The sequence below is a fragment of the Leptonychotes weddellii genome, chromosome 13 (genome assembly GCF_054177405.1).
Source record: "Leptonychotes weddellii isolate Sample4059 chromosome 13, ASM5417740v2, whole genome shotgun sequence".
In the NCBI taxonomy this organism is placed as follows: domain Eukaryota; kingdom Metazoa; phylum Chordata; class Mammalia; order Carnivora; family Phocidae; genus Leptonychotes; species Leptonychotes weddellii.
Window position 1 is genome coordinate 14925988 of NC_138381.1, and position 24536 is coordinate 14950523.

At 48.4% G+C, this 24536-nt stretch overlaps 1 protein-coding gene across 1 annotated transcript; it reads left to right on the plus strand.

Moving 5' to 3' along the window:
- The first annotated feature begins 822 nt into the window (after window positions 1-822).
- On the plus strand, window positions 823-24489 carry CPLX4 (complexin 4). Its single transcript, XM_081801095.1, has 3 exons — window positions 823-3019; window positions 9441-9528; window positions 23462-24489. The coding sequence occupies exons 1-3, from the start codon at window positions 2853-2855 to the stop codon at window positions 23687-23689; spliced, it is 483 nt and encodes a 160-aa protein (XP_081657221.1). The 5' UTR covers window positions 823-2852; the 3' UTR covers window positions 23690-24489.
- The last annotated feature ends 47 nt before the right edge of the window (window positions 24490-24536 follow it).

Sequence of the window (24536 nt, forward strand, 5' to 3'; positions counted from 1 at the left end):
CCTTCATTGATCTCGGGTAGTAAGTAGTCATTTATTTTCCAAGTAGGCCTGGATTGTGATCCTGTCTCATTTGTCGTTTGCTGCACGCTGTGCCCTAGGGTGGCCCTACCACACGCAGCATCAGCACATGGAAGCAGAGAGAGAGAAGTAGGAATGATAATGGGTACCGCTTACCCTTGCTGGTGATGATCAACACCAACTAATTAAGACAGTGTATGTGATGTTTTCACCTTTAATAAACCAAATACTGGTAAAAGTGTAGTTAAGCTGGAACTCTTCATCATTACTAATGGCAGTTTTTAAAAGTACTTTAATCTTCTTGGCAAGAACCATTTATTTAACCAAGTAATTCCAATTTTGAGAGCCCATGCAGTATTAAAAGGAAAGAAGGGGGCTTTGGTGTCCGACAAAGCTGGGTTTAAATCTTGGATCTGCCACTTAACTAAACATGATTGTCAGTTTCCTTATAATATTTCTCTCACAGGCTTGGTAGCATTGTAAAGTGGTTTCAGAAAATGGTAATCGACTCTCTTCTGCTATAACACAGAGAACTACAGGATGGAATAAAAAAAAAGATTTAAATAAATTAGATGGGTTTGAAAGAAATCAGAGGAAATGACATAATGCCTGATCAGCGAGCCTGCTGGGAGGGCGAGGGGTGGTGGAGACCAGACTACGTGTAGGTCAAGCCTAGACCCTGGTCAGAGGTTACGCGGTTCACTGGGGGCATTGCGGATATGCCTTGCCTGCCTTGCCGTAGTAAATATTTGGGACTTTATTCAGGTATGATGAGAAGCCTTTGAGGCATGTCACAAATCTTGGGATATTTATTTTCCTTTTCTGGAGGAATAAAAGACTCTACGCATAGCAAATAGTTTATTGGATGTCCAAGTGGAGAGGCCGTTGTAATAAATTGAGGAATAAAGAGATTTTAAAGACATCCCACTTCAAATGGAATTATCTACTGGGAAGACCATGAGAGATCTGATTTCAGGAAACAGCAGTATCAGGGGATATCCAGCTGCTGCACCCATGTAGCTACTACCTAAGGGTCTCTGTGATGCTAGATTGCCCCCTCCCCCACATCCATACTGGAAAGTAACTAGGGATTCCGCTTTCGGAAGAGCACTGTTAGGCAGATCCTCTTTCTCTTTGGGAAATAAAAGTGGTTTTTAGGACACCTGGGTGGCTCAGTCAGTTAAGGGTCTGCCTTCGGCTCAGGTCATGAGCCCAGAGTCTTGGGATGGAGCCCCGTTTCGGGCTCCCTGCTCAGCAGGGAGTCTGCTTCTCCCTCTCCCTCTGCCTGCCACTGCCCCTGCTTGTGCCCTCTCTCTCTCTGACAAATAAATAAAATCTTTTTTTTTTTAAGTGGTTTTTAATCTCATGAAACACTGCAGTGTTTTCTAGAGAGTCGGGCTGACCTGAGCAAACACAACACGGAATCCCAGGCTGTAGTTTTACCCCGTCAGCTAACGGGCTCTATAACACCCCTCAGTGTGAGAGGAGAGGAGACCTGGTGGGTTCGAAATGGAAGTGTAGGGACAATGGTCCGAATGCACTAAGTTCTAGGCAGTGCCTCTAAAAGTGAAAGTGAAGCCAGTATGAATGCGCGCCCTTGGTCGGAGCATTCGGCTCAGTTCCTATCTCATCCTGACCCTTTGCAGTCTTTCCCGCTGAGATCATTTTAGCAACATCTTTAAATAGGTTAGTAAAAGGGAATTATTAACCATTACCCAGTTCTGTACGATCTGAGGGGTCCATGCCTACAGACAAATTAACAAGCCCAGGTTACAAAGAGCCTACATCTCTTTCTCCGCCCCACCCCCTCTTGGAGTGCTTTAATTAGAAAGATACTAACAGATTAAAGTCTTAGCCATACTCAATTCCTCCCTTGACCTGAAGAAAACCACAGCCACTGAAAATGTGCTGCGTGTTAGAAAACATTGTCAAAAGTTTGATCGGAGTACACCAGTGAGCATGAACAGAGACCCCAGGAAGTGGACCCAGTGTAAGGGGGGAAAGGTGACCCCATTCCACGTGGGTGATTTAGCTCACGTTGTGCTTACCTTGTGGGTTCGAGCACTGAAAGTGTCTGGTGCTTCATTTCCAAGCAGAGATGTAACATGTCAGTGCAGGAGAAGGCTAAGGTGATCTTCCAGATCTAAGTGAAGGGCTCGCTGGCTCGCCCTTTAGACTTACCTCAGTTGAGGATTGATGTATGGGCCACGGGAACCACAGAAGCAGGGCATAACTCAAGCACACCAAAAGGCAAATCCTTGCATAGTACTTAAGAGTCCAATGAGATAAAATGATGGATCAAAGGATTATTTTTGCTTAATGAAGCATTTGGCGTTTTGAGCTTCACTGGACTCCGTTTTCAACAGGATGTTGTGCTCAAGGGCTGGAATTTGGACATTCCATTACAGACATGTAGTCAGTCAGCTCTGATTAATTGAAACAGGACTCTTGATGAAGCCCTGCTGCGCTTATGATTTCAAATTTAGAAATGGGTAGGGAGAGGAGTAGACAATGTGAGAGATTTTTTTGCCTCTGAAATTAGCTTAGTGTATTAATTCAGAAAGCAGTCGGTTGCATCTGACTGTATGCCTTAGTAATCTGAACCATCTGCCTCCCTATATTAAGGAGTTCATCTCTTTAATCCAGCTTACAGCCCGCAAACCACTCTTCTCTATCATCATGCCCTTGATTAGATGAGGCCGTGCAAAGTCCTCTTCTCTTAAGTGCATTGCTGTCGTTGGGGATATTTGGAGATTTTGTCTTTTTTTCTCTCTCTCTTCTTCTTCTTCACGTTTCATCTGAGTTTTGGTTTTATTTTTCTGGGGGCAGAAACCATGGCTTTCTTTATGAAAACTATGATAAGTAACCAGGTAAAGAATTTAGGATTCGGTGGCGGGTCTGAAGAAAAAAAAGAAGAAGGAGGAACATCGGATCCGGCAGCAGCTCAAGGGATGACTAGAGAGGAGTATGAGGAATATCAGAAGCAAATGATTGAGGAGAAGTGAGTACCCGCGGCTCCCTTTCCCTCTCAGAACCAAAAGAAATGAATTCTGGCCGTACCTTCTTCAGCTCCCCGACCTCTTTTGCTTTGCTGTTTAGATGCGTGTTCTTGTGCTGTTTGCTTCTGACCTTAGGAACGTGTGTTCTGCTCCATGAACCATCTCCTCGCCGCAGCAGGTACCATGTCCTGCTTGTAGGGATGGCGGCAAGAGACAATGAACGAATCTATATGTCGTTTTGAAAGCGGCTTAACACTTTTTCTGGTCTAGGTTCATTTCAGTTAACCTCGGTTGAAATGTTCAGATGAACAATGGTGAGCCTAACTCTACGGTCTTCCCCAAACTCACCCTCCTAGCACATAGAAAGGTTTCAAACTGAAGAATTCAGATTTTGCACCTGGAAGAGGGCCTCGAAGCGCACACCATGCAATCTTTTTTCTCTTACGTGTGCGAAAACCCTAGAAAGCACAACAAGAGGATTAGATCATAAGACTCGGCTTCACAAAAACTGTGAATAAATTTGTGGGCTGTTTATTATGGAAATTTTAAAGGTACAGAAAAGTAGAACAGTATAATGAACACCCATATAAACCTATGAATAAAGTCACAGTTAACGTGTTGTATTTGCTTATAGATGGTTAGTTGGGTGGATGGATGGATGGATGGATAGATAGATGGATAGATAGATAGATAGATAGATACATAGATAGATAGATAGATAGATAGATAGATAGATAGATAGATAGATGATAGATAGAGGCATTTTTAAATAAGTGTAAAGTTAAAGTAAATACATCATGGTACTTCACCCCTAAATACTTCAGCAATGTACCTCCAAGAAATAAGAACATTCTCCTGGCTACATAAGGACATTCTCCTGACTATGTAAAATAAAAACAAAACATCAGTAACATTTTAGTTGGGCATTGTGGAATATGAATATCACCCACAATTTTTCACTGCTGCAGACTGATCTTTAAGTATAATCTATATGTAATTTTTTAGATTTTAAGGTAGAATAACTTGAGTCTTTTTTTTTTTAAGATTTTATTTATTTATTTGACAGAGAGATAGTGAGAGAGGGAACACAAGCAGGGGGAGTGGGAGAGGGAGAAGCAGGCTTCCCGCTGAGCAGGGAGCCCGATGTGGGGCCCAATCCCAGGACCCTGGGATCATGACCTGAGCTGAAGGCAGACGCTTAACGACTGAGCCACCCAGGCGCCCTAAGAGTCTTTTCATAACAATGAAGAATTGAAGCCTCAATCTTGAGGTTAAATGTTCATCGTTTTTTTTTAAGTATTAATTAAAAGTATTTCTCGGGGCACTTGGATGGTTCATTTGGTAGAGCATGCGACTCTTGATCTCGGGGTTTTGAGTTCAAGCCCCATTTTGGGCATGGTGCCTACTTTAAAAAAAAAAAGCATTTCTCATTTAATAAGAGTATTTCTTTTTGCCATCATGGCTCTTTTGCTAATGATCAATTACATAAGAGTGGCCTAAGTCCTATTGCTAAGATGATTATAAGTGAAAGGTTGATGACCTGGAGGAAACTAAGAAAGTACAAAGGCTTACATTTAATGGAAACTTTGTCTATTGTATTTTCTCTGAAAGAAATTGTAGCTTATAAACTACCTAGAATGTATTACACTTGGCTCTGCAGTCAATTAAAGTCAGTTTAAAAAATAAATACAACTGCACACATGATGTTGGTGCTAAAATAAAACACAGGCAAAAGAAACAGCATCCCTTGCATATAAGCTAGTTTCTCCTAGGGCTTGTAAACAAACAAACAAAAAACAAGTATAGTGAGGAAACAGAAGCAGAATGATAGCACCAAATGTTCTCAGCTCAAGTGAGCGAATAAAAAGAAACTGGCCAGAAATTTAGACTATACATCTGATTGTGTAAAATATCATATAAGAGGTCCAAGCAATACATCTGCTCACAGATACGGCATCTGTTTGATTAACTAATGTCCTAATTTTCCCTGAGTTTATATCTGGATAGATCAAAGGCCAGAATGCCCAAATGGTGTGGTCAATCAGTGGATTGGGTTATTTGCCAACTACTTGGCTGTGTGTGTGTTGGCGGGGGGGTGGGGTGTGGGTGTGTGTGAATGTTATCAATTTATGTAGTCACCCAATTTAAGAAATAGTAGCAGGGCAATGGGATCAGCCTGCTTCTGGCAAGAGGCATGACTTCCAGTTTGTTGCTTGAGTTTTCAATAGCTTCATCACCTAGAATGCAACAACAGTCCTTTGATCCCTCCATTTTTCTCAATAATAGTAAAATGTCCCTTTACCTTAGTTATGGTACAATAACTGCTATCATACCATTTGTTATTTGAACTTTTTTTTTTAAGATTTTATTTATTCATGAGAGACAGAGAGAGAGAGAGAGGGGGGCAGAGGGAGAAGCAGGCTCCCAAGGAGCAAGGGAGCCCGATGCAGGACTCGATCCCAGGACCCCGGGATCATGACCTGAGCCGAAGGCAGACGCCCAACCATCTGAGCCACCCAGGCATCCCTGTTACTTGAACTTTGATATGCATCACAGAACTGAACATAAAAGCTAAAATTATAAAGCATAGAAAAAAAAATCTTTGCAACTTGAAAGTAGGCAAAGATTTCTTAAACATGACTCTGAAAGCAATAACGATAAAATTTTAAAATAATGTAGACTTTATCAAAGTTGAAAATTCTTGTACGTCAAAAGACACCATTAAGAGAATACTTACGGGGCACCTGGGTGGCTCAGTCAGTTAAGGGTCTGCCTTCGGCTCAGGTCATGGTCCCAGGGTCCTGGGATCAAGTCCTGCATTGGGCTCCCTGCTCAGTGGGGAGCCTGCTTCTCCCTCTGCCTGCCATTCCCCCTGCTTATGCTCTCTCTCTGTGTCTCTCTCTGACAAAAAAAAAGAGAGAGAGAGAGAGAATACTTATAGGCAGGTCACAGACTGAAAGAAAATATTCGCAAAACATGCCTGACAAAGGACTGGGATCTAGAATATATACAGAATTTCTACAGCTCAATAATAAAAGCAAAAAAAAAAAAAAGGGCAAAAAGCGTTGAACAAGTACTTCATAAAGATACACAAACGGCCGGCCAATTAGTACATGAAAAAACCCATCTGATATTATTAGTCATCATGGAAATGAACATTAAAATCAGACTAAGGTACCACTACACACACCAGAATGGCTAAAATTAAAAAGACATAATACCAAATGTTGGCCAAAATGTGGAACAACTTAAGAATTTTTTTCCATTTGATGAGACATCAGATGGTACAGCCACTTGGGAAGAAGTCAGGCTGTTTCTTATAAAACTAAACTCACTCAACCAAATTACCCTGCAACTCAGTGGTGCCATGCCTAGATATTTACCGCAGAGAACTGAACATGTATGTCCACAAAAAGACTTAGACAAAAGTATTCATAGCAACTTCATTGACAGTGGCCCTGAATGGGAAATAGTCCAAGTCCACCCACGGGAGAATGAATAAACAAGCATGACATATTCATACAGGACAATGCACTCAGTAATAATAAAAAGGAACAAACCACTGAAAATTAACACCACCTGGATAAATCTCAAAAGTTTTTTTATGCTGAGTAAAAGAAGACTTATACAAAAGAATGTGTAGGTTATGGTTCCATTTATAGAAAGTTCTAGAACAGTCACAACCAATCTCTGGAGGATAAAGGACAGTGACTGGGAAGCAGGTGTTAACTGGGCATGGAGATGAGAGAAATTTCTCAGGTGATAGTAACGTTTTTCGTTATCTTAATAGGGGTTTGGGTTACACACAGAAATGGAACCAATAGGAGAAAGACATATGCGTATGTGTATGTGTATATACGTGTACAGGAGATTGATTATAAGGATTGGCTCATGTGATTACGGAGGCTGAGAAGTCCCACTATCTGCTGTCTGCAAGCTGGAGGCCCAGGAAAGTTGCTGGTGTCTTTCTCAACCAGAAGGCTGATGGTGTAAGTCCTAGCCAAGGGCTGAAGATTGAGATCTCAGCTCCAGCAGACAGGCAAAGAGAGAATTCCCCCTTCCTCTCTGCCTTTTCTTTTTAGTCAAGACCTCAATGGATTGGATGCTGCCCACCCACACCAGGAGGGCAATCTGCTTTATTCAGTCCATTGATTCAAGGGCTAATCTCATTTGGAAACACCCTCCCAGACACACCCAGAAATCATGTTTAATCTGGGCACCCTGCGTCCCAGTCAAGTCACCACATAAAATTAAGCAGCACAGTACATGGAAGCTCTGTGCGTTGAATTGTACACAGATTTTACTTCAAAAGAAAAAAAAAGAACCGCAAACAAGTACGTCTCTGTAGCGAATGGCATTCGTGTTGAAGTGTTTGGGGGAAAGAGTATTGGTGTCTACAACTCTGAAATGCTTCAAAAGATAAGACGGATAAATGAATGCATAGAGAGAAAGGTATGTGATAAAACATGTATAGTAAGATGCTAATTGTAGAATCTAGATGTTGAGTATGTGGGTTTCACTGTAAAATTCTTGCAACTTTTCTGTATGTTTAAAATTTTTCGTAGTAAAATACTGGGGAGAAAAGATCTGCTTCTGCCTAAGCCCTGGGTCACTGATCTCTTAGGCAAGTCACTTACTCTGTTTCGCTCTCCAAATCCAGAAGATGGGCCAGTGTTATCTGGTGCTTATTCTGGGCCTGACCTTGGCGGCGGGGGTGGGGGTGGGGGGGGGCCTGTGCTCAGGGCCCCGGGCACAGTAGTTTAATCTGCTCGCTTCAGATCAGCCCCTCCTTCAGGCAGCCTTCTGTGTGGTGGTGAAGAGGATTTCAAACCGTGAAGTTAAGAAATAGAAACCAATTTAGCCACCTGAAAAATGAAAATGGAATTTATTTTAATGCAAATAATCCTTCATGCAACGATGCTTCACGAAACCCCTCAGCAGAAACCCCACCAGGCCGGACACCTGGGAGTGGCTCAGTCGTTTAAGGGTCCGGCTCTTGATTTTGGTTCAGGTCCTAATCTCAGGGTCGTGAGATCTAGCCCTGTGTCAGGCTCCATTTGCTTGAGATTCTCTCTCTGCCCCTCCCCACCACCGGCTCACACTCTCTCTCCATAAATAAATAATTTGGGGTGCCTGGGTGGCTCAGTCATTAAGAGTCTGCCTTTGGCTCAGGTCATAATCCCGGGGGCCTGGGATTGAGCCCCACATCAGGCTCCCTGCTCTGCGGAAAGCCTGTTTCTCCCTCTCCCACTCCCCCTGCTTGTGTTCCTGCTCTCACTGTCTCTCTCTCTCTGTCAAATAAATAAATAAAATCTTTAATAAATAAATAAATAAATAAATAAATAATTTAAGTATTAAAAAAAAAAGAAAAGAAACCCCACCAGGCCTCACAGGGGCCTAACCTAGGAACCAGAATAATGTGGCAAGCCAGCCGTGAGCTCCTTCTTGGCTCTTGCCGTCACTCCTGTCCCCAGTATGGCTGCTTTTTGTTCCTGCCTCTCAGCTGTCACCGCTCCTCACCGTGCCACCCTGACCCCGTGGCCTGGGGAACATGGCAGCCCACAGCCTTCAAGTCCACCTTTCCCAGTGAATGTCTGTCTTTCTCGGTCCCGGTCCCAAACTCTCAGAGAAAGGATTTCATGTACCCAGCTGGGGCCAGTCTGGTACAGCCAGAGGGCAGGGCCGTGTGTATAAATGGAGGCCCCCGTAATGCACCTGCCCCAAAGGTTGTCTGCTCCTGCCTCGGTCACTGTGAGCAGGGGAGTCCATTTCAACCCAGCCTAACCCTGAGTCCAATTAGGTCATCCCCAGAGCATTATGGAAATCTACCCTACCCCGTTTGGGGGTGCCTCCTTCCAAACAGGGAACGGAACGCTGTACCAAAATTGGGGCCCGGAGGGGGTGACAATGAATGGAAACAGCTTTCTCTACATCCCTAAATACCATGTGCCTCTAAAGGACCCCCCAGCCCTGGATGCTCTGACCCTGTTTTCACTTCACTAAGAATCATTCAGGAAACTTGTTAAAAACATAGCTTCCGTTCATCCGCCCCCAGGGGTTCAGATGAGTCAGTCTGAGATCACACCCAGGAAGCTGCATTCTTACCCAGCTGGGTATTATCCCCTGGGATTCTGATGTTTGTGGCCCCAGGTTCTATTTAGAGCAACCCTGGGAGGTCAACTATATACTAGGAATAGTCACTCTGCCCCTCCCTGGGCTGCATCCTAAGGAGATTCCCAGAACCAAGCCGTCTCTGGGATTTAGGGGTCTGCCTTGAGTCATGACAGGAGAATGACGGAAAGAGAGGCAGGTGTCTGGGGACGTAGGAAGCTTTATCCCAGTGTCCGGCTCCTCTGTGCAGGGACTGGAATGTCCTCTACCCTCTAAGTCCTTTGATCCCTTATTCTATTCTTTTACTTTTAGGATGGAAAGAGATGCTGCATTTACACAAAAAAAGGCAGAGAGGGCATGCCTCAGAGTTCATCTCAGAGAAAAGTACAGACTCCCGAAGGTGAGACGCTCTTAATACAGTAAACATCCTATTTAATTTCTTAAATAATAGAAAACGGGGAATGTTTGATTATCAGCAAAGGGTCACACTTAAGAATACACACACACACCACATGCACACACATATACACACACGTATATTTGTCTTAATCTTAATTGAGGCATTTGATGTAGTGAAAAGAACATTGAACTAGTTCATAAAAACTAGAGTCCAGTCATTTAACCTCTATGAACTTGCATTTTCTCTCAACAAAATGGAGTTAATACCTGTAAGTGACAGTTTAATGTACATTTCTGTAAAGCCCCTAGAACTTCTATGTGTAACTACACAGGGAGGAAATCATCATAGCTGGCATTTAGTATCACGCACCAGGCACTGTTCGAACGGCTTCGGACGTAGCAATTCCTTGAATCCTTCCCAACAGCCCTCTCAGGTATTCTATCATCACCTCCGCTTGATGGTAGAGGAAGCAGAAGCGAGAGAAAGTAAGTCCCTCCTGCCAAAGGCCAGGAAGGGCAGAACCCAGGGTCTTAACTCCCCCTATACTTTGCCTGTATTTCAAAAGAGCAATCGGCTCCTTCTTTATGGAGACACTGTTGTGGCGATGGCCATCCCCTGGCATCATCCATCGATCCATCTCGGTGCTGGCGGAGAGAACGAACACCTGTAGGCTCTGGTCAGGCAGCTGGTTTACCGAGGGGAAGAGGAGGTGTTGATATGTGACGGTGGGGCTCAGAAGCTCTCGTCCTGTGGGTCCCCTACGGACTTCAGAAGCTACCAGCACTAAACAAAGGGACACAGCCCCACCCAGTGCTGAAGTCACCAAAGAGTTCAATAGCCCCAACCTGTGGGAGAGCCTCCCCTCCCTAAGATGCCCCAGGACCCGGGTTCTGGTCTCAGAGAGGAGAGGAAAACTCACAGTGAAGGTTAAACATTTTCACTGCGACCCATGAATTTTGAAAAGAAGGGCTTTGCTTTTTGCCTCCCTTATTCTGGTTTAATGCTTTTTCCCATTGGCCACTTGGGAACACAGTCCCTTCCACTCCCATCGTCTGGTGGATTCCCCAAAGCATCCTGGGATGGGTCCAGCTGTCTTTAGGAGAACTGGGTTTCAATTCTGCTGCAACCTCAGATGGCTCTTTAATATATCTGAGCCTCAGTTTCCTCGTCTGTAAAACAGAGACAGCGGCGTCACCAAGTCTTTGTCTGAGGTACCATAATGTAAAGAACCTAGTACAGGGCCTGACTGATGGAGCTCAGTAGATGACAATTCTTATTTTTCCCGTGGTTCTGTCTATGCCCAGAAGTCTTCTTTCTTCATAATAACAGCCAGGGGTCTCGAAGACCTGGAGTAAACACACCGATCTGTGTCAACAAGGCAACAACTCGAGGTCGAGAACATGAGCTTTTATTTTCTTCGTAATGAGGGCCCCACATCTTGCTCTTTTCCAGAACCTCAGGGGTGAACCCCTCAAGGCTCAGCAGCAGGGCTTTGATGGTCTTCAAAGAAAAAAGAACCCAAATTTCGGAGTCAAGCTATCCTTTGGGACTAGAGCCTTTCCAACAGAAGCTATAAAAAGAGGAAAGAATTATAGCCACCAAATGTGCACATTCAGATCCTCCCCGGAGATGATCAGGCCCAAGGGAGGGACAGGGACTATGTCTGCATAGGCTAAGTCTCCCTAAAGCCAGCTGGGGGTGCGGTGGAGGGAGCGTGAAAAAGTCAACCAATTGTTGACAGTGGGGCCCAGGATCTCTCATTGCATGATTTCCCAGTGCTCATCAGCCCCTTTCCCCATAGCTGCTTCAAATGCCTAATGCATGTGAGACCTCACCTGAGTTTTTCTTGGACCCTGAAAAAGAACTTTGAGTTCATCTAAGAACCTAACGCCACTGCCTCTTTTTAGACACGAGGAAACTGCAGCCTGAAGGGTTAGGGAGCTTTGCAAAAACGCACAGCTACTGACTGATAGAACCAGGATGGGAACGTAAGCTTCTCAACCACGAAAAAGAGGGACTTCTTCACAAAAGGATTTGAACGCTGCTCCCTATGGCCCCGAGGTCTCTGCAATTTCTACTCAGTGTTCAAGGTGTCCCAAAAGTTTGAGTCCAGTTTTGAGCTCTTTGTGGCTTCAGCCTGCAGGAAGACTTTGGGGACCACCTGTACGGCTGGGGATTTCAGTGACGTGGTGCAGAATCCCACTCCAAAACCCAGCAGGCACGTGGCTTCTCCCGCTCCGGGGTGGTCTGCCAGCTTCGCCCCAGCCCTGGGAGCCGCTGCGAACTTCCCAAACACAAGCCAAGTAGACAGATGAGAGTATCACTTGAAAGCGTTCTGCCCTTGATCCGTCACTGCAGTTGGCTTTCAGGCAGAGGCCTCCCAGGCGTCCTTTTACATCATGGCTGCATTTTGTAAAAATGGATTGATTCTACACGGTGCTTCCAGGATTGGCCTGTGGTGTGAATGGTAAAAATACTAACAGATACAAATACCCGCTTTTCATACAGCACGTACAAATTAGGGAAATTCTAACCCAATTACACGATCCACAAAATGGTTATTAATAGAAAGTATATCATAAAAAAAAGACCAGCGGGCTCCCATTCCACTCTGTCTACTTCTCACCAGATGTGGCTAAGGGCCCAGCCGCACCGCAGCACCTTGCCCGTGAAGTCCAGCCCCGCCCTTGGGCAACCCCTCTGCCTCCCAGGGCTGTTACAGGTGTTCTCCTCCCCTCCCACCCGCCTCGTCTAGGCTCTGGGCACAGCGGGCCTTCAAAGCCCCCAGGCCCAGAAGGTTGCACTGGGGGACAGACGCATTTCCCAGGCCAAGAGCAGCCCCCACTCCTGCCCGGGCTTCTGTGTGCAGCCCGCGGGGCAGGGACAGGATCGGCTCCCTCGCGCCCCCTGCTGTCCCTAGACGCGCACGGCAGCCGCAGGGAAGTAACGGGCGCGCCGCGGTTCTCAGCTCTTCCGTGGGGCCTGGGGGTTGCAGCCCGGACGGTGATGGCGGGAACAGAAAGAAATGTCTGGACGTGATCTTTTTTCTTTTTTTTTTTTTGGAAGTCTATTCGTTTGCTGCTAAGGACCAGATTGTGCATTGTATTGTAAAGCAGCTGCCGTGCCGGCGACGCGGGAAAGATCTGGAGGGCCCTCCTAGTAGCGGCTGTCGCCAACAGGAGGTGGCCGCGCCTGCGAGGGCCGGGTGGGGACAGGCCGGGAGGGGAGCGTCAGAGCAGCAGGACCCTCCCATGCTGTGCCAGGACGGAGAGCTAGAAAGCAAACCGGGGTGAGCTGTCTCCACAGCGAGCAGGATGGAGGGAGATTTTGAAACGCCAGTAATTGAGGACCAGGGAAGGCATTGGAATATTCGGCCCCAAGAGGGGATGACTTTGGGGAAATGACCACTATGGGGACAGTCTTTCCCTGGGCCTTGAAAGCCATGCTTTGATTCTCGTACTGTACCAAACCAGCTTACCTGGAGGGGCCCATGCTGCTGGCTACACGGACCTGTATGTAACTCTTAGGGGTTTCTTTGATTATACAGAAGGACTCCTCACAGTGGAATCCCTAGAAGGCCTTCCGAAAACCACAATGGGACTTGAACCCGTAGGTCTTCATCTCCTCGATGCTCCCTTAAGGAGCAAGGAGGCCCTGGAAGGTCAGGCTGTGCCCAGGGGCCTCGCTGTGATTGGGAAAGTTCAAGGCCATGGCCGTAAGTCCAGAGACCCCAGAGAAAGGAATGAGGGGCCGGCAGCCAGAGCTACACCCCTAGAGTGGGGGCTGGGGGTGCTGACAGAGGAACTGTGAGGCCGGAGATGGGGCAACAGATTCCCAAATCATTACATATATCCTCTTCGTGGGGCTTGGCATCTGGATTACTTCACTTATTTATAAGATTACTTATTTGATTGCTGCCTTTGAAAATGGCCATCCTGGGTTGTGTGTGTGTGCGTGTGTGTGTGTGTGTGTGTGTATCATTGAACCATAAAAAAAGGAAATCTTGCCATTTGCAACAACATAGACCTTGAGGGTATCATCCTAAGTGAAATAAGTCAGACAAAGAAAGACAATACTGTATGATCTCACTTGTATGTGGAATCTTAAAAAGAAGAAGTAGTCAGACACAGAGAAGAGACTAGTGGTTGCCAGAGGTGGGGGTGGGTGGGGAGGGTGAAAAGGGTGAAGGGGGCCAAAGGGGACAAACTTCCAGGTGTAAGATAAATAAGTCCTGAGGATATATGTAAGGCATGGCGACTATTAAAAAAGGTCATCAAAAGACACTGGTAGGACAAATCATATTGTCATTAACAATTAGCCTCAACATTGGCTAATGGGCGGGGTCATCTGAGGAGCATGCCCACTGCCCCTCCTTCCAACTGTCCAAGCTCTCCTTCTGGGGCAGGTGTGGGTTCCTGGGCTGCCCCCGGGCTTTGGCTCCCCTTGTCTGAATGGTCTTTCTATTTTTATTAAACTTATTTTTTATAGACATAAAAAAGCACATCAATGCATAATCATAAAACTCATTGAAATCAAGGGACTTGCCCAAGGTCACAAAGCTTACTGTGCCAACAGGGCCTCCAGCCTCCTGATTCTTCACCCAGCACTCTCTATGCCCCACTGTCCCTACACCCTCTCTCAACTGTATCTCCATCCAGGATGGTAGACTCGAGAACGAACACAACTGTCTAACAAGAAAACAGTGCTGGGCAGAAAGCAAAGGGTCACCAGGCCCTTCCTTGGGCTCCTCATAACCACCTTTCCCTCCCCTCAAGGTTTGCAGACTTCTAAGCCCTCTGTTGTCTTATCAAGTGCCTATTGGGTAAGCAGCTGTACTAATGGTATTAGCAGTCCACGGGGAGTTGGACACATTCACCGTGTCCTCCAGCTAACGAGGGATGACCCCCTGGGTGCCTCATTCACAATTCCCCGGGGTCACCGGCAGCCACACAACCAGCAGGAGGCGGTTCTGGGCCCTTCCCCTTACCGAGGCCCAACGGAGAGCAGATTTGAGGAAAATGTCTTCCCGGGAGCTGTCAGGTCTAATGAGGATAACTATGTCACATTTTGGAATTAGAACTGTACTTTCTAAAGAAATTATTTGGCTGGTGTTCCCCGTGAAAGAGTTTCACTGATTGCTGACCGGGGAAAGGAAATCTGGACTCGGGAAAGGAGCGATTTGGGCCCAGCCCTCTAGGGAACAGTAAAAGCCTCCTCTCCCAGTTCATCCTTCACTGTTTATGACAACACTATTTATTATACCCGTGTCTTTGGATGACCCCTTTTAATTGCAGTAATCACATAAGGAGTCCAATAAGGAAGGATCTGGGAAACTGTGCGCATGTCCACGCGGTGTGGATTTCCTCTGGCTTTGGAGTCGCAGGTACCCGGAGGACTCAAGGCACCTAAGGGAATCCATGATGCTCACGTTAGGATTGGGTCTGGCTCCGCTGATCAGCCCCTGCCCTGTGTCCTCCCCGTTTCCTCTCCGTGTCTCTCCTTTATAAAGAAGGTCAAATGTCTCCCCACGAGAACAAGCAGATAGCACTTTCGGAGTAGACATGCTTTTCTAGGTACCTTCCCAAAGTGACCGGCTCCCATTACTGCCCCACTGACGCCTACCTCCTTCCAATGCTGGGTAGTCCTGCTCAACACCGTGACCGTCGTGACCGTCACCTCCTCCTGAAGCCCTCTCTCTCTCCTCGGCTTCTGGGTCTCATTTGCCCGGAACTGTTCCTCCTGTGTCTCCTTCATGGCCTACCCTCCCCGTGTGCTGCCCCCAGATTTTGGAATATTGCAGGCCTGCTCTTTTTCCCACTGAATCTGCACACTCTGCCCTTGGGTGGGGGAGGGAGGGCATCGTGCTGTCACTCTCAGCTGCCACACACGTGTGGATGACTCTCAGACCTACACCCGCAGCCCCCGTAATCTCCCTATGGTTCCTGCTGCATCTGCCTCTTCTTGGGCAGAACAGACTGGCTCGTTTCCCCCAAAACCTGCTCCTCCTGTAGGCCCCATTTCCAGGGATGCCCACCCCCACCCCAGCCTGTCCCCACCCTGCCAAGGCTGGCGGCCGGAAGTCACCCTTGACTCTTCCCTCCTCCTCCAGCCTCACACCCAGTAAATCATCAAGTCACCCTCATGTCACCTCCTACATAATTCTCAACTCATCCCCAAGTGCAGGACTCATCTTACCACAACAGCTCATCAGTGGCTTTTCCACTTGAGTCTTGCTCCCCTCAAAATTGCAGAGTGAGGTTTCCAAAGTGCAAATCTGATCCTGTTTATCCCCTGTTTAAAAACAAAACAAAACAAAAAGGCTGATCATAACTTCTGAGAATAAAGCCGTGATGTGGCTCCTATCTTTCCAGTCTCATCTCTTGCTACTCCCTGCTTGGACTGGACCTTCCTCCTGCTTTGCTCCCTACATTCTGCTCTCCGTGGCCCCTTTTCTTCCCGGAAGACTTTGGTCTAGTGCCACTTCTTACAGAACCTTCTGTGACCCTCTTCTTCCCACCGCCCTTCATGCTCCCATAATCCCGGAGTGCATGTCTCATGTTATCTGACCACCGTGAATATTCTTGCCTGCTGGATCTGTGCTCTTTAACAAAGGGGCTGAGGTGTTCATCATTGTCTTCGGTGACTTGCACAGGGCCTGACATCTAGAAAGTGTGCACGCATGTGTGTCCACACACACACACAAAACGGTTGCTGAATGTTGGATGTTACTAGGAAAAGAAAAAGAAAAAAAAAAAAAAACACCCAAAGAGCAAAGTATCAAAAACAGCAGAAAGAATTTATCTGCTGTGAGAGTTATGTTAAAATAAATTTTCAGAGAGAGACCAAGTCTGGATTAGACGTTACAACTGTGTACGTGAAGTCCGAAGGTGATTTTATAGCATAACTAAAATGTCGTATTTCTTCAAATAGAGGAAGTAATACGTTTTAAGTCAAGCCACAAGATTCTTTCTAAAAACAAATGTGCCCCTCTCCCTAGCCAATTCAAAATGTATATGTAAGTCAAGCCAAATTAATAAGAGAAAACAGTTCCACAATGAACCCTAATCCTATTACCGGAATTGTCAATCTAGGTTAGTCATTGAAAAATGATGTTGTGCCCCCTGCCGAGCTATATGATTTAGTTACACCTGGTGTTTGTCTGCTGTATTAGGGGCATCATTCATGTTGAATAAAGAGGAAGATAGAAGAAAATCTACCAGTGAGGTTGTCTTTAAACGTGTCACATTGAAAGCTCCCTTAGAACAGAATTTAAAAGTTGCCTCTTGAAAAAAGATCTGATTCTGTGGACGTTTCTTTGCCGGCCTCCTTCAGATGCGGAGCTCTTGGGCCACCCAGCAGGGTCCCAGACCCTGGAACCTCCTGCTCTGGAGCAGCTGTTTCTGGTGGCAGAGCTGGAGGCCAGCGGGGGCCCGTCAGGGGCCTTCCCTTCCTTCTCCCCGCCGTCCTGTCCCAGTTCAGTTTGCTCCTTCTACTCCTGCCCCTGAAAGAGCCATGCACTGGATGTCCTGAGGGGACCTGGGGAAGGGGAGAGAGAGCCCCGGGACGCCGGGACGCCGGGGCGGTGGTCCTCAGCCACGCGGGCAATCTCACCGAGTCCTCACGACCGCCGCGTAAGGTAGGTCGGTATTATTTCTCCTTCACAGATAAGGACACTGGCTGGGAGGGAGAGAGGAGGAGGGGCTTCCCAAGGTCACGCCGCCTGTAAATGTCAAGGCCGGATAGGACCCCAAGCCGATCGGACCCCACTGGCCACATTCTCCTGCTAGCCCCAGTGGCGGTGCGGGCTGCTCACCCCCAAACAAGCTGAATGACAGCTACGCAAGTCTCAGGACCCCGGCTTCCTCCTCTGGAAAACGAGAGGCTTGGATCGTGACCTCCACGGGCTTCTCGAGCCCCTCTGCCATGCCTTTGCGAAGGAAAGAAGTGGGAGATGTACACAGCTGGTATCTAGAGATCCTCACTCCTCCTGGGTCCTGTGCATGTGCACGCTCTCAACCGAAGAAGTCAGATCCACACCCTCTGTCCAAGTAGCTGATGGGGGGAGAACGGGGTGGTGTAGCAGACATTGCTGGTAGCAAGCCCCAGACGAGGGCCTCCGCACTGCTCAGCTCTAGAATCACTTGGAAAGCTTTTAAAAAATTCTATTGCCTGGGCCCCTGCCACAGACCATCGGAGCTTGCCTCGCTCCTACTCTGGCCTCAATACCCCTTTACCTTTGGCAAAGCAGGCCATGCTCTCTTTTACCTGCTGGCGGGGCGGCGGGGGGTGGGGGGTAGACTGGCTGTGTTCTTTTTTTTTTTTTTAAGATTTTATTAATTTGACAGATAGAGACATAGTGAGAGAGAGAGCACAAGCAGGGGGAGTGGGAGAGGGAGAAGCAGGCTTCCCACTGAGCAGGGAGCCTGATGCAGGACTGGATCCCGGGACCCCGGGATCATGACCTGAGCTGAAAGCAGACACTTAACGACTGAGCCACCCAGGCGCCCCGACTGGCTGTGTTCTTTTATCTCTCCCCCTCCACGTCTCATAGGTTCTTGCGGGACAGGAACCAGGGGTGGCTGTCACCCTCCCTAGAAGCCAGTGCAGCCCCCTACTCATACAGAGGAGAGTGAGAAGTGGTTTGTCCTCTCAAATAGGGAAACATCTGATGTTAGATCAATGCGCCAGAGTCAAAGAAATCCGTTAATCTAGCTGTTTGGTATCATGTAGACCAAAACTAAATAAACAAACCAAAACCCAAATAAAATCTGCCTAGAATCCAGCAAGCTGGTATTTGTAGCACAGCAAGGTTGATTGACTCGGACCCTAACAAGTGGTGAATGCTGAGCTTTTTGACAAAATAGCCGTCTGAGATATGATCGTTTTACAGCCTATCTCGAGGTGGGTACAACATGAAGGCCAGTTTGTCAAAATCTAGGGCTCAGACCGTGGGAATCCAGGGTTGTGCTTACTCTTCAGTGAAAGGTCAGAAATCAGTCACAAGGAATAACCAGAGCAGGGTGCGGGGCTATTTAAATAATGGGGCATTCAGCGCTGGCAATGAAGATTATAAATCTGGTTAAAAACCAAGAGATTAAAACTGATTCTGGTCAGCCGGCATAAAAATAATTAGCTCTTAACTGCATTAAACAATATCCCAAATTGATAAGATTTCTAGAAACGAGAAGACCTCTGAGACTGAGCCTCTAGGAATAAAGGGCAGCTGTCGGGGCCCCTAACTATATGCAGGCTCACCTCCTCCCTCCCTCATTCTCGCCTCCCTTCATTTACACTGCGCTCCCCAGGGCTAAGCCTCTCTGCCTCCCTGGAGCTGAGTCAGGTTGTCTGTAACCGCACTCGAATCTGGGGGTGTGCTGAGGCATACTGCCTTCCTTGATGTGTGGACCGTGTCCAAACATCCCTGGTCTCCCCTACCTGACTTGTCAGTGGGAGTGGGCAGCAGAAAGTGTGCTCGAGACGTTCGCTGTGTGGATTGCAGACAAGGTCCCGCGGGCAGGGAGGTTGGGGAGGCCAGGGGACGAGGCTTCGCACGGGCCACCGTCTACACTTCATTGATTCTTCTTCGTGGCTTGCTCCATCCTGGATCTTTCTCTCAAGGGCCAATACTCTCCCACGCTCTGTGTCACTGTCTGTACCGTTTTAATCGCAGGGACCCTTTGAGCAGGGATGGTAACAGCGATCTGCCCTTTGTTTCTCAAAAATATGAATAACCACAGCCACGCTTGTCCAGGGCTTAGAAGCCTACAAGACCATCTGAGAGCATGTCTCCTTCCATCTGCTTGGGAATCCTCCCACTGGGCATCGGAAGCGTAAGGTGACTTGCCAAACAAAGGTCATGCAGAGGCCAAATGACAAAGCCAGGACTCGAACCCGGGTCTTTGACTGCCGCATGCCGCCTCCGCGGGGGAACGGTCTGAGTCAGCCGCAGAAGGCTGTAAAAAGCCCAGACCCCTTTTTACAAACAGGACCCTCGCCCTTGGCCTGTCCTGGGTCTGGGGCCAGCTCACATGCTTAGGACCCAGTGCTAATGAGGCTGGGGCCCAGGTTTGGTCCCAAAGAGCTTCACTTCGTCCTCTAGCTGCTCACTGGCCCTGTCTGGTTGTCCTGCCCTTAGTCGAAGGGACCCACAGCACAAGTTGCAGCCCAGGGAAATGGGTTCCAGTGCTAGGTCCTCATCTGAAGCAATGGTGCTGCTGATGGACGGTCAGTGGCATTGTCCTTCTAGAAGGAGGGTGACTGTAGGACTCTGGCCATAGCCAATGACGACACTGAATACTGCCTTTAGACTGGACAGCTGGAGCCACTTGCCTTGGGCCCTGTGCTTTAGAAGGCTCCCCTCTGTCCTGGGCCGCATTCCTTCACGTGGGCGTGAAAAGTCTACAGGGCCAAAGGGACAGGCCTGCACAGAGCCTACGACCCTCTTCTAGACCACACTCTGGCTGCCCAGGGCCCCGAATTCCCTGCCTAAATGTATTCTGAGACTGCTCAGGCCTCTTCACCGGGCCGGTGCCCCTGCGAGTTCAGTGAGTCCTGCTAAGCCTCAGGAGGCGGGCAGGGGGTCTGTATACATAAGGTTCCCAGGGAGGGACAGACCCGGGGGTGGGGGGTGGGGTGGGGAAGAGGGCTGGTCATGAACCTGGGCCGTCGTCTGGGTCCCACAAACATGGAAGTGGGATGACAAAGGGTAAGGGAGGCCTGGTAGATGTCTCCCAGAATTGAGGATCTAGTGCCGAAAAGGAAATGAACAGGCCCAGCCTGCCAGGAACGTGATTCTGGAGTGAAATCGGGGGCCGTTTCTAGGCCAGAGGTGAAGGTACACAGAGAGCAAGGCCTCTTGATCAGGCTGACCACCATGTGCAGGAGTCATGATTATCCAGCGCAAATCCCCAGCCCACCACTGAGGGTTATTCTACTTCTGAGCAGCCACTGGGGATTGACTGCTTAATGTACTCCAAATAATGCAGGTGTCATCTAATTAATCCTTCACAACTCTAAGGCTAATAATAGAATCCCAATTTATAGGTAAGGAAATAAGGCTCAGAGAGGTTGTGTAAGGTGTCCAAGGTCACACAGCGTGTAAGTGGTGGCGGCAACCTTCGCACTCAGGCCATGATTCTCAAGCCGACACTGGACTCCCAGGGCGCTGGTCCACCGGCAGTGGCAAGTAAGTCAGTAGCTACGACAATAGAGCTCTTTACAGCAAAGCAGACCTGCACATTTAAGGATTGGGAAGGCTGTTGCAGTCCCTGACGACAGGCTCATAGAATCATTCAGTAAGAGTTTACTGTCTGTGTCTGCGTGCCAGACACTCTGCTGGGTTCGGAGCCTTGCAGATGAGTCAGCTACAGTCCTGTCTTCAAGGAAAGGGGAGCCGGGGTTCTTAAACTATAGTGTGCACCAGAATCACCAGGAGGGCTCGCTAAGTCCAAGATTGCTGGGCCCACCCTCCCAGCTTCTGAGTCAGCAGGTCGGGGTGAGGTCTGAGGATGTGTATTTCCAACAAGGCCCCAGGAGACGCCGATGCTGCTGGCCTGGGGGACCCCACTTTGAGACACACTTTGGTAAAAGTGCCAATCAAGAGCCCCTCGGTGAGTTGTAAGGCAAAGTGGAACCCCACCGCTCTCCCTTCCCCAGGCAAGTGGAATGAGGAGAAAGTAAACTTGAAACTCCTCCTTGAAGGAGAAACCGTTCCAAAGCTTCCCCAGAGGCAGCATGCTGACCCGCGGGGTGAAGGGGAGGCAGGGGAGCATCGCCCTCGTGAGCGGGCCAACCCTCTGAGCTCCAGCTGGCTGGCCCAGCACCCCTCTAGCTGCCTGTCCCTCCAGGCTACTCCTTTGGTTTTGACTCCGGTGACATCCACAGAGATCTGATTTCCAACCAGAGGGGCGGGGAGGGAGGGCCAGAATTCCCAGGAATGCCTTTTCAAATCATTATTTATTTCGGGGTGCGTAAGAGAAGGGAGATGTCCTGGGTCGACAGGAACTGAGAATTGCCAGGCTGATGACCTGCCTTTCCTCTCCTCCCCGCAAAATTGCCCAGAGGATGATCAGCAAGAAAGGCAACCTCTAGGGTAGGTAAATAAAAAATAGAGAGATGGAGGGTTGGCTGGGAGCCCCTGCGGATTAACTAACTAATTAATCCCCACAAGAGTTTGACGAGGAACTAATTAATCCATTAAGCGCTTTGAGGGGCCAAGGCCTGGCCGAGTGCAAGGAGAGGCTTCTCTCCCTTGGGAGGCTGCGGTGGAGAGTAGCCCTTCCCAGGGGCCTTCCGGGAGGGCGTGTGTGAGGATCGTACCCCCCAAAAGGGGTACGTCTCCCCCCGCATGGGAATCCTGCCACTACATGACCCTGCAGCCAGGCTTGCTGTCCTTCTGCCCAGAGAACCAAAAGAAGGAACTCTGGGGGGAGCCACGCGGCCCTAGAGCTGGAGAAGGCCCGGGAGATCCACTTTACAGATAGAAAATAGTGTCCACCTTACTCTGACGCGCTCTTTGGACCCAGAGACAACCGATGTTTGTTGATAGCCATTTCTTCTCAGCACCCAGGCAAGGGGAATTAATATTTTCCTGTAGGTGTTGACTTTAACTCCACCTGGGCACTCAGCAGGTGTCAAGATCTTTCTAAAATCAAATCATTGAGGGTCTGATTAAGACTAAGTGATCGCTTTATCTCTACGTGAGTTTTCACACACTTTGGTCACAGCACATCGAGGTGGGTGATGCCCAAAGCCTGCTGAGATCTTTCCGACCCTTTGTTTTTCTGACGTTCTGTAATCTTCTGGGCCCCTGGAGCGCTGTTTGCCTCCTGTTACAACCTGATCTCAAAAATCATCTGATGCAGCCACCTGGGAATATAAACTACCCTTACCTTTCCCAGAGAAAGGTTTTTTTAGAAATGGAGTGGGGAAGGAGGAGCAGAGGGAGAGAGAGGATCTTAAGCTGGGTGTGGAGCCCGATATGGGGCTCGATCTTCACAACCCTGAGATCATCAGGTCATGACCTGAGCCAAAATCAAGAGTCAGACACTGAAGGGACTGAGCCACCCAGGTGCCCATCCCACTTCTTTAGATTCTTCTCTCTCAGCCCCGCAGCCAAAGGGATAAAGGAATGTCTAAGACCAGGCAGCATGCACTACGAAATTCTGGAACACTCTTGGGATCACAAAGTGAAATATGTAAGGGGCAGACTGTGGTGGGAGGAGCGCAGAAGGATGCTGGGTAGCAGCCCTGCCCCCGACGAGTCACTTAATAAACAAGCGCCCGTGCGGACTTGCTTCCAGGTGCGGGGCGTGCAAGGTTGAACTGGACATGATTCTGCACCCCGCAAGGGGCCCCTGTCTAGTCGAAGGGAGGGAAGGGGCAAAGGTCAAGCAGAAGTTGCCATGGTGACTGAGCACGGTTGGCCCCTGTGAGCCCAGACTGCACCCTCCAGGTTGGGATCAGCGGGGGCCACTGAGTCACGGGCTGGGACCGGTAGATGGCAAAGCTTGCAAAGCTGCCCTGAGGCGGAGTCTACAGTGTGATTCTCAAGCTTTGCTGGCAGGCAAGATGGGGATGGATTCTTTTTTTTTAAAACCCATAGTGCTGAGCTCCGCCCAGGAGTTTCTGATTCAGTTGGTCTGGGGTGGGGCCCAAGGATTTGTCTTTCTACCATGTTCCTAGATGTCTAATGCTGCTGGGCCCAGGCACCACACTTTGAGAACCACCTTTGTAGAAAGTTCTGATCCGCCCGAGGTGCAGTGAAAGAGGGGCATGTCAACCAGGACCTCCAGGCTCTGCACAGAGAGACAGCCGAGTGCGCCATCCACGTCATTCATCTCCAACAGAGGATTTTGCCGCTACTTTTACTATCTGTTTGGTGGTTTGGTTGTTTGAGAGTGGTTTATCTCTTCTGTATTTGTGTTTTGCACAGAGTGAAATGGACGAGAACCAAATCCAGATGGCTGGAGACGATGTAGACTTGCCCGAAGATCTCCGGAAAATGGTAGATGAAGATCAAGAAGAGGAAGAAGACAAGGATTCTATTCTTGGGCATTTACAGAATCTCCAGAACATGGACTTGGATACCATAAAAGAAAAAGCCCAGGCCACCTTCACGGAAATGAAGCAGACGGCAGAGCAGAAATGTTCTGTGATGTGAGGGGCCAGGTGGGCTGGAGGAAGGAACAGGGTCAAGATGGAGGTGACCACTCTCCTGAGGAGCATTTCCAGCAGCGTATACTTAAACATAATGAACACAGAATAAGCATGATGAGAAAGCTCTCCAGAAAGTAGACAACAACTTGATGTTCTAAATGTTCCTGGTAGAGCGCTTAGCTAGCACCTTGCAGTAGGAAACATACTTTCCTTTTAGTTACCAATGTGGCTCAGTGTGAAATTTCATCTGTGAGTGACAGAGAACACATTCCTGCTTGAAGATCTTCAGGACAGCCTGGAAGAAACGAAAGCAAAAGGCATTTCCTCTCTGACTTCCTTTCTTAAAGAGCAAGGTCTCACCCTCTCTAACCGTTAGCATGACTCCAGGTCCCTTGGAAAAAGATGTGGGAGGTCAGGGAGCCCACTGGGAACCCAGACTGCAGTTCAAGGGCAAGCAAAGATCACACTGACTCTCACTCCTGGGCACCCTGACATGGCTGATACTCGAGTCCCCATCAGGTTTGGCACTTGGACAGTTCAAGGCCAAGGGGCAGTGGCGGGGATATGATGAGAAATGAAGATGAGGAATGAAGACAGAGAATGGACTTCACCAGCCCTTGGCATCATTCTAGAGGCCATGTGAAGAATGGATTGAGGGGGTGACCATAGAGGCGGGGCAACTAGGAAGGCTATGGCTCTTTCCACGTTCAGCATCATCACCTGTCATCTGTTGGTGATTGCCATGGCAACAAAGCAGGTGGACAAATAAAGAGCATTGAGAAGTTAAATCAATCTCACTGTGTGTGTGTGTGTGTCTCCTCCTGCCCCGCCCCCCGCTTTCTCTCGTCCTC

Excerpts from the sequence above, each read along its gene's own strand:
- CPLX4 (XM_081801095.1), top strand. The coding sequence starts at position 2,853 with ATGGCTTTCTTTATGAAAACTATGATAAGTAACCAGGTAAAGAATTTA. Across the intron at positions 3,020-9,440 it reads AAGCAAATGATTGAGGAGAA|GATGGAAAGAGATGCTGCAT; the intron begins GTGAGTACCCGC and ends TTTTACTTTTAG. Across the intron at positions 9,529-23,461 it reads AAAAGTACAGACTCCCGAAG|AGTGAAATGGACGAGAACCA; the intron begins GTGAGACGCTCT and ends TGTTTTGCACAG.